At 41.1% G+C, this 15,493-nt stretch overlaps 1 protein-coding gene across 2 annotated transcripts; it reads right to left on the reverse strand.

Annotated features, from left to right (window-relative positions):
• Positions 1-6,330: 6,330 nt before the first annotated feature.
• Positions 6,331-9,150, reverse strand: LOC147325216 (zona pellucida sperm-binding protein 3-like). Of its 2 annotated transcripts, none has more exons than XM_086302426.1 (9): positions 8,970-9,150; positions 8,161-8,468; positions 7,765-7,883; positions 7,532-7,635; positions 7,266-7,443; positions 7,039-7,156; positions 6,866-6,944; positions 6,557-6,645; positions 6,331-6,440 (listed from the first exon to the last, which is right to left on the reverse strand). In XM_086302426.1, the coding sequence occupies exons 1-8, from the start codon at positions 9,127-9,129 to the stop codon at positions 6,566-6,568; spliced, it is 1,146 nt and encodes a 381-aa protein (XP_086158552.1). In that variant the 5' UTR covers positions 9,130-9,150; the 3' UTR covers positions 6,331-6,440; positions 6,557-6,565. The 2 variants fall into 2 exon arrangements, with proteins under 2 accessions (XP_086158552.1, XP_086158551.1); XM_086302425.1 differs by having other exon boundaries at positions 6,862-6,944.
• Positions 9,151-15,493: the final 6,343 nt, after the last annotated feature.

Consider the following 15,493-nt stretch of genomic DNA (forward strand, 5'->3'; position numbering starts at 1 on the left):
GGGAGGTCTGGAATGGTGTGAAAACCATCACAGGCCACAACACCAAGAAAAGCACAGTGGGGGGGACTGTGGAGAAGGCAAACGAACTCAACAACTTCTTCAACAGGTTTGACCAGCCCACAACCCCCCCACCCTCACCTTCACTACAGAGTCCTCTCCCCACTCTCCTGCCTCCCTCGCTTCCCCCCCTTCCTGACACCATGACACCCCCCTCCTCCAATCCCTCTCTCAGCAGCAAGACATCTCCCCCCCTCCCCTCCTCCCAAACATCTCCCAGTGTCACAGTGGATCAGGTCAGGAGGCAACTGAGGAAGCTTCGCCCCAGAAAGGCAGCAGGCCCAGACAAGGTGTGTCCTAGGATGCTTAAGGCGTGTGCTGCTGAACTTGGGGAGCCGCTACAACGAGTCTTCAACCTCAGTCTGTGACTGGGGAGAGTGCCCGCCCTATGGAAGACATCCTGCATCGTCCCGGTCCCCAAAAAGAACCGGCCCAATGAGCTGAATGACTTCCGACCGGTGGCACTGACGTCACATCTTATGAAGACTAGAGCGGCTCTTCCTCAACCTCCTCCGACCACAGGTACAACATGCCCAGGACCCACTACAGTTTGCATACAAGGTGGGTGTCGGAGTGGAGGATGCCATCCTGTACCTCCTACACAGAGCCCACTCACACCTGGATGGGGGAAAAGGCACGGTCAGGATCCTGTTTCTTGACTTTTCCAGTGCCTTTAATACCATCCGGCCCTGTATGCTTCAGGAAAAACTGAACAGGATGGAGGTGGACCCCTGCCTGGTGGCTTGGATCTCCGACTACCTCACCGACAGACCACAGTACGTCAGGCTGAAGGACATCACGTCTGACACTGTGGTCAGCAGCACAGGAGCACCACAGGGAACTGTGCTGTCCCCTCTTCTCTTCACCCTGTACACCTCTGACTTCTGCTACAACTCTGAATTATGCCATATTCAGAAGTTTGCAGATGACACGGCCATCATGGGGTGTATCTGGGATGATCAGGAAGAGGAGTACAGAAGTCTGGTGAGGAACTTTGTCGCATGGAGTCACACAAACCACCTGCAACTCAACACCTCAAAGACTAAGGAACTGGTTGTGGACTTCGGGAGGTCCAGAGAAGGTCCACTGCCGGTTCAGATAGAGGGGGAGGAGGTGGAGGTGGTCAACAAGTACAAGTACCTCGGGCTGTGGGTGGACAATAAACTGAACTGGTCATGCAACACAGAGCACCTGTATAAAAAAGCCCAAAGCCGACTGTACTTCCTCAGGAGGCTGAGGTCTTTTAACATCTGCAGGAAGCTCCTGAGGATGTTTTACCAGTCGGTGGTTGCTGGAGTACTTTTCTATGCTGTGGTGTGCTGGGGGAGCAGCACAGCAAAGAGGGACTCATCCAGGCTGGAGAAACTGATCAGGAGGGCTAGCTCTGTGGTCGGCATGAAGCTGGACACTCTGGTGACAGTGGCAGAGAAAAGGACATTAAAGAAACTGATGGACATTATGGACAATGCCAGGCATCCTCTGCACATGGCCATAAACAACCAGAAGAGTCTGTTCAGTGACAGGTTGCTTCTCCCAAAGACAAGAACTAAAAGACTTCAAAACTCCTTTGTCCCACACGCCATCAGACTGTTTAACTTCTCTCTGGAGGGGAGAGGGAGGGGAAACAGGAGGACAAAGGAGGGGGGAACAACTAAGCTGTAGTGCCTCTTCACCTCACTGTACAATACCTTGTGCAATACTTTTTGTAAATAGTCAACAGTGCAATAGACTCAATACTTGAAATGTGCAATTCACTTGTATTTTTATTTTTTATTCCTATTTATTCTATTTATCCCCTTTGTATATTTTATTTATATTTGTCTCTGTATTTATATTTTTATTTATATTTGTCTCTGTATTTATATTTTTATTTTTATTTATATATATATATATATATATATATATATATATATATATATATATATATATATATATATATGTGTGTGTGTGTGTGTGTGTGTGTGTGTGTGTGTGTGTGTATATATATATAACAGTTCTGTAACTGTAACTTCGGTCGTTGCTGTGCTTTTTTGGAAGTCGAATTTCCCAGAGGAACCCACCCGAGGGATTAATAAAGTTCTATCTTATCTTAACTGAAATCAGCTGACTGTTATTCTAGGGCAACCAGAGCCAATAAGCTCTGACATGGCTTTGACCAGAGCCATTTCAAAACTCTGACCAGCTGTACCTTACCGATATTTTTGACAGACACATTGCAACTTACTCAGATCTTCATAACAACCCCAAATGTCAGGAAAAAATGCTGAATAAAAATTACTGCTAAATTACTCCCAAATGAGTAAAAGTGTAAAAGTACAGTCACAAATGTAACCTAAAGGATCAAAGTACTGTAGCAGTACTGTAAATGTCCCTGAAATACAGTGGAGTGAAATACTGAAAAGTTTAAAACAACAACAACAAAAAAGGTGGAAATCCATTAATTCTCTTCTGCTTATCATTGTTAGGGTCGCAAGGGGGCTGGAGCCTACCCAGCGACAGGTGGCCAGTCTGTGGTGGGGCATAGAGACAGACAACCATTGGCACTCACATTCACACCTATGGCCAATTTGGAATTACCATTTTAACTTAACCCCATTAACTGCATATCTTTGGATTGTGGGCGGAAGGCAGAGTACCCACAAAGAACCCATGCAAACATGAGAGAACGAACTCCAGGCCTATGGAGAACTTCAAGACATGTTGAGGAGGTAGTTTAGCCATTTAAAATCAGCTGTGTTGGATCAAGGACACATCTAAAACCTGCAGGACACCGCCCCATGAGGACTGGAGTTCCCCTGCCCCTGCTTTAACTCCACCTCTTTAGATGGCATAATTTATCCCACTTTAAACCTGTGTATAACAAACAAATAACAAAACAAAACGAGAATCAAAAATCAAACGTGAACAAAACAATGCGCCACCCCTTAGTATATTCGGACTTTGTTTTTTCCAAAACATAACGTTGCCAAAATTAGAGTCAGTTCTTCCATTTTTAAAGCAAACCAGACAACCTCACTCAGCAACAGCAGGGGGAGCTGCTGTCACGGTCTAAGGTTACTTACCATCTCCATCTTCACAAACACTACATTTCTTTTTTTTTGGTTCAAACAAACAAACAAACAAAACACCACAAAATAAGTAATGCCAGCACAGCTAAAGCTACGAGGAAAACAAAATACAAGAGGAAGTAACAATCATTCTTAATTGCATATTTGATCCTTTTTCAAAACCCGTTTTGGTATGAGCTTTAAACAAGGGTTTCAACTCAAACGGAGGTTGTCTGTCATATACAACCTGATTTGATCTTGTTACAAAAAAGGCAAAAAAAAAAAAGTTCCCTTTTTCTTTAAAAGAAAAAAAAAGGTTAAGTATGATGTAGTATGTGAAAGAAAATCATTAACATGGGCCCTTCAGCTCACCCTATAAGAAATCGTAAATGTAACCCCCCCCCAAAAAAACAAAACAAAACAAAAAAACAACCTAGCAGCCCATATAGACCTTGTCCCATAAATGAAAATAAATAAAGATATATAATAAAATCAGTAAATGGATAAATAAGAATAACATGAATTTATTTATTTGAGGTGCTTGGACCAAATGTTTAAAAAAAAAAAAATCCACAAAACACAAAGTTAAAGAAAAGGGGAATAGGAATACTATTCATTAAAAGGTGAAAGTGGTGCAAATTTAAGCATATAATTCATCCACTGTCCATCTCCTTCAATGCCATGTGCCAACACAGCACAGAGCAGCTACCTGAAAGCTACTCCCACAGAGGCCGATTGTCTTAATAATTTCACATCTTCACTCCATATGACTGTAGTGTAGCTCCTGAAAAAGCAAGACTCCGATCAGAGTAACTCGACTCCTGGTATAATGTGAACCTTAAAACAGACAACTCATAAGCTGGAGAAGAAAGTGGTGTCTCACTCATTTAGAATATTATCATTTAGCCTGAAAAAAAAAAAGTTTGCTTCTTTATTTAAAACAAGACACACACACACACACACACACACACCTTACTGTTCATCACTGATTGAACCCTAGGTTTCTCTTCAGCACTGTAGCCAGTTTGACAAAAAGTCAGAGCACTGTTGAGACAACCATTTCTTTAGCGTTAACCAGTAAAAACTTCATGAATTTTTCACAAATAAAAATTTAAACATTACAGAAAAAAATACTCATAATCATCTCACAGATATAACATGTACAGCTACTTCCAGTATCATTAATATTATTTTACACTCATTTTATTCAATTGATCTTTCTGAGTGAACTTCAGTAATTATTTTCAAAATTATTTTTTGACCAGGATTTGTTCTGCAATGCAACTATTACACAAGCATGTAGGACTGCTTATAATGATAAAAATAATTTCCCCTAGGGATCAATAAAGTATTCTGATTCCATTTGTGCAATATCTCTAAAATGAGAATTATCCTGTCTTAGAGTGATTCATGCATTTATTACTTCTAGGCTGGACTACTGCAATTTATGATTATTAGGATGTCCTATAATAGAAAAAAAAAAAAAAAGTCCCTGAAAAGTCTTTAGCTGATCTACAATGCTGCACCAAGAGTACTGACGGGGACTGCACAGTGAAAGCATGCTTTTCCAATGTTGGCTTCTCTTCTTTGGCTCCCTGTTAAATCCGGAATCTAATTAAATATTCTTCTCCTCACAAAGTCTTGAATAATCAGGCCCCATCTCATCTTAATGATCTTCTAGTACCATATCACCCCATCAGAGCACTTCGCTCACAGACTGCTGGTTTACTGGTTTAATTCTGAGGGTATTCAAAAGTAGAATGGGAGGCAGAGCCTTCAGCATCTAGGTTTGTCTTTGTGGAACCAGCTCCCAGTTTGGATTTGGGAAACAGACACCCTATCTACAAACTAGGATTAAAACTATTTGAAAAAGTATATAGTTAGGGCTGGATCAGTGACCCTAAATCATCCCTTAGTTACACTGTAAAAGGTCTATGCTGCTGGGGGCTTCCCATAATCACTGGGTGTTTCTTCTTCACTTTTTTCTTTTTAAACTCACTGTGTTTATATGCCACTCTGCATTTAATCATTAGTTATTAATCTCTGGCCCTCTTCCACAGCGTGTCTTTTGGCTCAGATGATTCATAATATAATTCATTTTTAAGGACAAAACACAGGGAAAAGTCCAAAATTAAGGTCCCCCTTTGGTCCATTGGACAGCTTTGCAAGATCTGAAAATGGCAGAGTGTAGCTTTCAGCATTTATTCATGTAAGGATTTACACATCACTGAGCCTAGTTAGGGAGGATATTTATCGATAAATTTAAGATGAGCAAATTTAGTAGCTCGACTGTAGCTTACTATTATTGTAAATACTAACTAGCTTATTAGGTGAAGTTGCCACAAATTCAAATAGCAAAGATATGAGAATTCATCGGGCTGTATCAGTTAAACATTTTTTAAAGTAAACTAAATTTTCTACAAAGTTCACCAATATTTCTTTAGATCAAGTTATTTGGTCAATTCAGTGAAATTTAAATTTCAAGACTTTTGAGCCTGACCTTTGTTTAAGGTCAGTCAGCAGCCATCCTCTCCTCCCCTGAGAAACTGAAAGCAGAGACTGATGACTCAGACAGGTAGCTCCCCCCTGGCCCATGATGGATGCTGATGTCCCCACAGCTCAAGCAGTGATGAGGAAAGGTGGCTTGAGGGTGAAGTTGATGGTGTAGGTCAAGAGAACAACCCTCTCTGATACATGGCGACAAGGCTTTCCCAGCTGTGTCTACTCAGGTGATGTCATTCAAAATGGATAATGGTGGAAGAGCAGAGTAGCTGGCCCTATGCAGCACCAGTAACTGCTGAATGATTTGAAATACACCGCATTGCCAAAAATATTTGCTCATCCATCTCACATGCACATGAACTAGGGTGACATTAGATTATTAATCTAGTATTTACCATGATGTAGGCCCACTCTTTGCTGTTACAATAGCTTTAACTCTTCTACGGTAGGAAGTCTTCCCACAGGGTTTAGGACTGTACAGGCCAACTAATTCTTTCACACTAAAACTGCCAGATTTCATATTCATAAACAGATTAATCCTGAAACAGCATTTCCTCTTAGAACAAAACTAAGAATTCACACCTAAATTAAACAAACAAAAAGCTAAACCTCAAAATCGGCTCCGTAGTAGAAATTACATTTCAAAAAGAAAAACAAGTTTCCTACAAGTTTTCCATTTTTTTGATTTAACTCCGACCTTCAAACAAACCAAGGACACAAACTTGGGCCTAATTAGTGTAAGACCTTTATTATTGAATAAAGTCATTTTTCATCTTAGAGGTTTCTCCTTTACTGTGATTGGTCCAACAGCCATTTCCTGTTCCCACTTTGTACCTTCAACAGATAAACAGTGTGACATCAACCTTAATATTTGTATAGATTTTCATATTTGAACTGAGAAAAATATTTATTCGTGTAAATTTTATGTGAGTGAGTGTGTTGCTGCTTACCCTTTACAGTCAGGCTGCTCTTTGTGCCTGCCCTGCAGTCTGTGTCACAGCAGGAGCAGGCATGATGGATACCACTGGCCTCCCTCCACCTGTCATTCAAAAAGGTTTCTCTTACTTACTCCTCGTACTTGTTAGTTAGCTGAGTGCACCAAATACAATGAGTATACTATTATTATTTATATCTTTCTAATCAAGAAATTGGTACTAGTCCTAAAATACTACAGAGTTAAAATTAAAATCCTTTTAAGCAACTGAAGATGAAATTTGAGGATGGGAGTTTTGTAGTAACACTGCTAGTGTCTTACCCACTGGAGAATGAACAGGCTTTGTTGGTGGCATTGACATTTGCAGCAGCTTCCGTGGCCCTCAGGCTGCAGGTAATGTATATCTAACGAGACACATACAAAGAAGCAAAATCTACATTTCTGAGCAATGATGTGAAACCAGCATCTGCCTGGCAGGAAAGCTGTTGCATATCTTACCACACCACTGTTTCCGTGCTGGAACCTGAAGGCCTCCAACTCAAATTGTAGTTTGTCTTTGTGAGACTGAGGCAGGAAGTGAGAGCTGGATCCTGTCAGCTGACTGTCAAACATACACCTGTACACAACACAGAACTCTCATATTAAACTCACATTTAGAAGAGCAAGGCTAAAACATACAAGTAACAACAAACATATTTTTGGGTTACAGAGTACAGTAAACTGACCCATTATTTCCCAAGAATGCGTATCGAGGGACAGTGTCCACGTTTGGGACCACAGTTGCCACACAGCTGTCTACAGTTACTCTGAGAGGGATGTGGTGAAACTGTTCAACTGAAGCTTCAAACTTCATCATGTCTCCCAGAAAAAACTGAGTACTTGAACGAGGGAACTGCCAGTTATCTGAAAGATACAGCACAAAAAGAAGAGAACGTACGCAATCAGAGGACCTGAAAAGTTACTGTAATATGTGAACAACAAAGAGACCCACCAGTCATTAATCTGAGGGAGAAGTAGAGACTTTCCTCTGATGCTTTGGTCTCACTGAAAGGAGCCCAATTTGGCTTCAGCACATCACTGCTCACATCATTCTTCCTAAAACACAAAACAAAACCCAACTGCAAACACCTGAAAAAGAAAAACTTTGACAGAGTCTGACTTCAGGGTCCAGCTTTATCAAAAAGACATCCTTTTGGTTGAGTTAGAAAAATAAAAAAGCCTGACCTCCGGTAGTGACACTCGATGCTGACGGAGACATCTATAGTTCGGACGATGGGACTGCCCCCCAGAGGGCTGGGCGTGTAGAGCAGTGTGAACACATAAATGAATGACTCCTCAGACATCTGAAGTATAGTTGTAAGAACATTTCAAGTTCCATTAATGTGAACTTTCACACAAACACTAGTATGAACACATATTCCTACTGATTGGTCTGCAGTTCGTCTTGACTAGTTCCTAAGTCAAACACAATTAAAACCCAAACACCACTATTGATTTATGCCAACATAATTATTTTATCGACTGAATACCAGAGATGGTGAAGAATCTAACAAAGAAACAGGAAAAGGAAATGTCAGACCTTGGTGAAAGTGCATATTAATTTGAACATTTAAGCCTCACCAGTAACTGACTGCCACAGCCATGAAGCTCTGACTCAAAGATTAGAATCTGAGCCTTAGGATCTTCCTCTGTAGCAGCACATCCTCCCAGTGTGACATCTGTAGTCTGAACCAGAACACCAGACCCCAACAGGTCTCTCTTGGCTTCCACTCTGATCGAGTTTTCCCCACAGATGACTTTGATGCTTTCAGGTGCCATTGGAGTTCTCAACTCAAAGTTTGGAGGGAAACGAGGTTCATCTTTAGTTGGTTCCGCTGGAAATCTCCAAGACAATGGTTCAAGGAAAGGTGGTTCCTTCTGTTGGACAGCTTACAAAGAAATATGGCTTCTCTCAGTTTGTTTTGTTCTTTTAGTGCTGAACAGTTGTGCAGTTCAACAACAGCCAGCCCAGTCTCAAAAAGGTTTTTTGTCTGCAAAACCCAAAGATATCTTTAATAAACAAAACTTGCAAATATTTTAGTAGAGACTGTCCAAGGATTGTTTCCTTACCAGTGTAGCACCAATGAAAGTCATTTGGTATTAAGCCACAGTGAGCAGTAGTGAGAAAATTACAGCTTCTCACTACTAAACTGAGAAATTGTGTACGACACCATACACCATAACACCTATACTGTACTATGCATACAACACAATGAAATTCATAAGATTCATCAGAATTAGAAATGATGCAGTAAGCATAAATGTTATTGCTCTGATGATTGATTTGACATCATTTTAGATAAAATTAAGATTATATTTATTTGTAATATACAAAAATACATATTTAACTTCTAGAGAAATGAAAAATCATCACTTCGTGTGTTGTGTACCTGCTGGTCTCTGGACTTGCTGGTTTGCTCTGTGGTTTCCAAACCTGTTGGCTGCAGGATGGAGGATCTGGTTGGACTCCCGAGCTGCTGCTAAAGCACCACAAACGAGACAAAAAAAGATTCGGATCATTTTGTCAGGCATGTGTTTGCTGTGTTTCATCTGTTTGAAACAGGTTCACCTGTGCAAAAGGTGGCTTTGTAGAGCTGACTCTTGGCCCTGCCCACTATGTGATTGACCTGATGATTCTGCAGCTGAGTCATGTTTACCTGTTTGGAGACCAGATAAATAAGATCCCCAACTACACTGACTGAAATGCAGCCCCATAGAGTCCACACTGTTGATCCTCCTGACCTTCTTTATTTGTTTTGTCATCAATTTTCTTTTTAAACACATCAGCTTTTCATCGGCACTGCTCACAACTGTAACGAAATGCTCCCAGGCAGGAAGGAGGCAGATCAAAGCCATGGCACCGGCACCACCTCCAGACTTGGATTAGCTTGGCTCAGTGCAGATCAACACCCCCAAACCCAGAAAGTATTATTTCTGAGACCTGTACTTATTGCCAGTCCAAATCCAAGTCCAAATCTGATGTTGTTCCCCTTTTCCTTTGGGTTCTGTGTGTATGTTTACTCAGTCATGTATTATTGCTGCTGGTTGGTATTTGAGTGAAATTAAGGTTGTCTTTTACAACGTTTTGTTCACCTGTGGTTGAACCAGCTTTACAACAATGAAGTCAGTATCATATACCGCAAATTCTGTTTACCTCTCTCAAAGGTAACCCTGGTTGCGCGGGTTTCTCCGCCTTCCTGTCAAAGTTTCACCTACCATTTCTGGTCATCAAGATGGTTTCTTAAGACTGAAGCAGCCATTGCACTTTTGGAAATAACCTCTGTTTCTGTGCAGACCTCATTTTGGATACCCTCAAGTATGTGTGATAGCGAGTGTCTGCCCACTCTGGGAACCAGCAGCATTACAGACAGTGTTTTTTTTTTCTTGCCTTTTTGCCACATCCTGTCAATAAACCTGTGCTAACCCCTTTCAGTGTCCTGCAATTGAGTCCATCATTCTGAATGTTCATGCATATCTATCTACCAACACAAAAATAACACATTTAAAATATTTAGCAGTAATTTAAAATCATTTAATGCAATATTTTATAAACAATAAGGCTTTTTGGAAGCCCACAGATATACAGAACATTATAAAAATCCTATTTGAATCTATATGAATCAATGCTTATGAATGAATACTGCTTACAAAAATGTGTATGTCACAGATATTGACATACACATAATTAAAAATTATGTGTATTTAATTATACTGATCATCCATGCTAATGTTTAGGCTGGCTCATCTTAAAATAAAGTCTAACAAGACAGACAGTTTGGTCTTAATTTGAATAATTTGCTATAGGACTCCATTCTACTACATCTACAGGACATGCTGGCCACCTGGTCTTGTTGACAGGGCATCAAAAAAGAAAAAAGAGGAACAGAACAGTCTGATTAAACACTAAGTTGTCCAACTATTTGAATTATTAAAGAGTTTCCAGTTTAGGGAGCAAAAAAAATCTTTACAGGTAAAGAAACATATTTGCATTGTCTTCATAGTGTATTATACAATCACTCAGCTTTTTTATATGCTAAATAAAACTGCTGCATCACAGAGGTTCAGTTGTTACTTTGAGAAAAGAGAGAAATCACAGAGAGAAAGCACACTCTCTTGCTCTACTTTTAGTAAAGGGCAAAAAAGACATGTTTCAGCAATAAGCTGTCATCAGTTGCTTCTCGTTACAGTTGTTATTTCATCATTGAGAAATAGAATAGAATAGAATAGAATTCAACTTTATTGTTATTGCACATGTCACAGGTACAAGGCAACGAAATGCAGTTTGCATCCATCCAGAAGTGCTTTAGCCATGATATAGATATATTACAAATGAGTTCAGACCCAGCTCTGTGCGCACGTAGTATAAATATATTTAACGTAAGAAACAACATCTGTTCTATTTTTGCCATATCAGAATGAATAATACACATTTATATATATATATATATATATATATATATATATAATTTATTTAATATATTAAAAATTAGACAGAAAATGTTCGATATGACTCTGTTTGTGTGTCAAAGACGAATTAATTGCTAGAGTCCATCCTCGTAAAACTGTTTATGAGTCGCTGCTGTACCTCTGTGTTCTGCATAGAAATAATTAGTCCAGCCAAGGTCACAGTAACACCCAGGCCAAAACAAATGCTGAAACACATTCATGCACAAGGACAAAAACACAATGAGCTCTGTTCTTTTTGTAACTGAGAACCTTGAGAGACAGAGGGGAGACTACAGTGAGAGGACCAGAAACCAGAACCAGATCTCAGCTATCGAGTATAAACCTGTGGCAGCTCGTCAGGGGTATCACAGCTGATCACACTCACATTCAGAATTATCCAAAGTCAAACCCAGGACCTCCAGGCTATGACGTGAAAGTGCTGCACATAGTGATGTAATGGAAATATCTCAGGAATGGAAAAAAGGAAATATTTGGAACTCTCTTCATACACGGTGGAGCAATGTCAATGCAGTGCCTATGTGCTAATAATGCATGTGTGTGTAAAAGAAGAGAAACTGACAGGCTTTGTGGTGCCGGCCTCGAATGACCATTCAAGGAGTGGCATTGTTGTTTTATTTTTTAGCTCTGGAGAACACCCTCACCACCCACCACCACCCCTCTCTCCCTCTCCCTCTCATGTATAAACAGTAGCAGTCTCCTGGGGCTGTTAGCAGCTCACCTTCACTGATATTAATGAGCTCTTTCTGCTCATTTCCCTTATTTATTAACTGCTGATAGCCAGAGGAAAGGTAGGTGTGTGTGTTTCTGTCTCTGTGTGTGTGTGTTTGTGTGTGTAGTGTTGTTTGAGTTTAATGTTAAATGTTATTTTTTTGCACATGTGGCTGTTTTTTTAATGTTTTTCAAAAAGGAGCAGTTTGTTAATGATGATGTCAGTGAGTGTTAGGAATGACCTTAATGGAGGAGAATGTTTTTTTTTTCTTTTTTTTTTCTTTTAGAAAATAAAAAAGCTTTAATGGGGCACAGTCACTCACAGCCAAAGGGACAAACAGGGACCACATCCTCATTTTAGTTTTGACACCACTTCTAGTAGATAATGGCTTGAGCATGAATCAAGGCTGCAGTTTGGGAACGGCTTCAGGCAGATCCCCAAAGAAGTCATGCACTGGAACCAGTGATGACTGTATGTTACAAAGGTCAAAGATTGTTGCAAATATGTAACTGGTAGGCAAGCTTGGGACTGGGAGTTAAGGGAAGGTGCCAGCAAAAAGGAATGCCAGGAGAAGAAATCAGAAGAAATTCTGGATAATGAGAGAGCTTGATAGAAGAGTGAGGGGAACCTGAATCAGGTAGCAACGTGGCTGGACACTGAACAGAGGCTCTGATAGTGAAGCTTGCTGGGATCTTTGAGGCCGGAATGGCCCAGCAGCTCATAAAGGCTTAAGGGTGAGTTGTTGTTTGGCTGGTTAGTTTACATTATTTGAGTAAAGTAGCGATGAATACTGTACAGATTTTGTAAATGAACAAAGGTGACGGTAAGTAGTTTTGGACACACAATGTGATTTTGGCCATGAAAGCCTGACGGTTCCGTCCATCCCGCAAACTCTCAGCTTTAGTTCTTTCCATATATTTTCAATTGGATTCAGGTCAGGTGATTGGCTGAGCCATCTTTTTTTTTTCTTTTTCGAAAGCCAATTGAGAGTTTCCTTGTGTGTTTGCGATCATTGTCTTGGTGAAAACATCCACCTCCGTTTCATCTTCATCATCCTGGAAGATGGCAGGATGTCTCGGTACATGTTCACATTTATCCTTCCCTCAGTCATATGAAGCGTGTCAGCGCCATTGGTTGAAAAACAGCCCCACACCATGATGTTCCCACCTCCAAACTTCACTGTTGGTGTGGTGTTGTTGGGGTAATATGCATATGTTTAGCACCAATAAGGCTGTGACCATCTTGAAAGGGCCTACTGGTTTTTACCAATCATGAGCTGGTTCTTGTGTGACACGTTGGGAATTACACACCTTTTTACAGGCCTTCAGTTGGACTGAACCGGCTGATATTAATTTGCACTAAGTGGCAGGTTTGCTCTCTAATTAGAATAGAATAGAATAGAATTCAACTTTATTGTCATTGCACATGCACAGGTACAGGGCAACGAAATGCAGTTTGCATCCATCCAGAAGTGCTTTAGTGATATAGATATATTACAATATATATTAGCAATAATATAGATATGTGAGTATATTACAGAAATGGGTCTATTATGGTATGTTATAATGTACACGGTATGAAGTATGTTGTGAATATTCTATAACTATAAGTATGTACAGGCTGTAGTGAGTACAAGCTATGTACAGGATATGAACAGGATATAAATATGAAAAACTATACAGAATATGAAATAAATAACTTTACAGAATCTGGGATATACAGCTATACAGAAATGGGAACTATGCAAGTTGTAAACAGTTGTAGGATTAAAGATTATCGAATGTACAGAATGATTATTTACACAGAGCTATACAGTAGTGCAGTTAAGATAAGTGAGGGTGTAGATAGTTTCTACAGAGGCTATATAAAGTGCTAGTGGTTGTGAGTGGTGGTTCAGTCCATGTTATTATTGTGTTTGAGGGTACAGTTGTCCATTGTGTGTGTGTGTATGTTCAGTCCATGAGTTTAGTGTGGGTCAGATGTCAGGAGGCAGAGTTCAGGAGTCTGACAGCTGTGGGGAAGAAGCTGTTCCGGTACCTGGTGGTCTTAGTCCGGAGGCTCCTGTGGCGCCTCCCAGAGGGCAGGAGGGTGAAGAGTCCATGTGATGGGTGACTGGGGTCTTTGATGATTTTCCCAGCCCTTTTCAGACACCGCTTCCTGTAGATGTCTTTTATGGCAGGAAGTGGTGCTCCGGCGATGCGCTGGGCAGTTTTCACGACCCTCTGCAACGCCTTCCGGTCCGAGGCAGAGCAGTTTCCGTACCAGACTGTTATACAGTTGGTCAGGATGCTCTCGATGGTGCAGCGATAGAAGTTCACCAGGATGTCTGAGGACAGGTGGTTCTTCCTCAGAGTCCTCAAGAAGAAGAGGCGCTGGTGAGCCTTCTTGACCAGCTTGGAGCAGTTGGTCGTCCAGGTGAGATCCTCGGAGATGTGGACTCCCAGGAACTTGAAGCTGCTCACACGCTCCACAGCCGTCCCCTTAATGTGGATGGGTGGATGTGGGTCAGCATTCCTCCTGTAGTCCACGATGAGCTCCTTGGTCTTCTCGGTGTTAAGCAGCAGGTTGTTTCTGTCGCACCACTCAGCCAGACGATCCACCTCCTCCCTGTAGGCGGCCTCATCGTTGTCACTGATGAGGCCAATCACCGTGGTGTCATCTGCAAACTTAATGATGGTGTTGGAACCATCAGCATGTCTGCAGTCGTGGGTGAAGAGGGAGTAGAGGAAAGGGCTCATCACACAGCCTTGTGGTACACCGGTGTTCATTGTGATGGTAGATGAGCAGCGGTTATCCAGCCGGACATGTTGGGGGCGGTTGGTCAGGAAGTCCAGTAACCATTTGCAGATGAGGGAACTGATACCCAGGTCTGTCAGTTTCCTGATGAGTTGTGAGGGGTGGATTGTATTGAATGCTGAACTGAAGTCTATAAACAGCATTCTGGCGTAGGTGTTGTTGTTGTCCAGGTGTGAGAGGACAGAGTGCATTGCGATGGAGACTGCATCCTGATGGAGACTGATAGATTTCAGCTGTTGTCATGACTTTTTGCACCTCTCTATCCCTGTGTCATTTCTCATTATTACACAATTTGTTGGTTTGATTTTGCTGGTTTGATTGCAAAGAAATGATTTGATTTCTTTGCATTTGTGGATTGGATGGGCTGTTAGCAATATCTGGGGTTAGTTAGATTTGGAGACGGGGTTATTTAAATAATGCTGTAGATAGATTTCATGCCAGTAGCACCTTTAGAAATATATTTACCTAGAAAGTTGATGACGTGTTCAACACTGTTTTTACACGGTGTGTGTGTGTGTGTGTGTGTGTGTGTGTGTGTGTGTGTGTGTGTGTGTGTGTGTGTGTGTGTGTGTGCGTGTGCGTACACACTTTCTGCTGTGTGTTTGTGCTTTGTCAGTGTATGTCCACCACGTTTTAGGGAGGTGGCGGACACACTTGCTTGGACAGATTGGGTTTGAGGTCATCAGAAGACAAGCGAGTGCTGTTGTAGAATCTGCTGAGCAGCACATTTCTTGTTTGACCTTTGACTTTGGGTGTCCGTTCCAGTCACCTTGCTGCACTCTGTCTTCTGTCTCTGTTGTGTGACTCCTGCAGTTACAAAGAATCAGAAATAAACCAGTCGCCACTTGTTTTATGGGGAGAAAAACAAAATTAAAACAGACCAACAGATGTTTCCACTATTAATCTGTATCATCCAAAATAAACTGCAGCACATTTTTGTAT

The sequence above is a fragment of the Aulonocara sp. 'chitande type north' Nkhata Bay genome, linkage group LG7 (assembly GCF_057382095.1).
Source record: "Aulonocara sp. 'chitande type north' Nkhata Bay isolate Kocher_YH1m ecotype deep benthic linkage group LG7, A_spYH_male_GT1.1, whole genome shotgun sequence".
Taxonomy (NCBI): domain Eukaryota; kingdom Metazoa; phylum Chordata; class Actinopteri; order Cichliformes; family Cichlidae; genus Aulonocara; species Aulonocara sp. 'chitande type north' Nkhata Bay.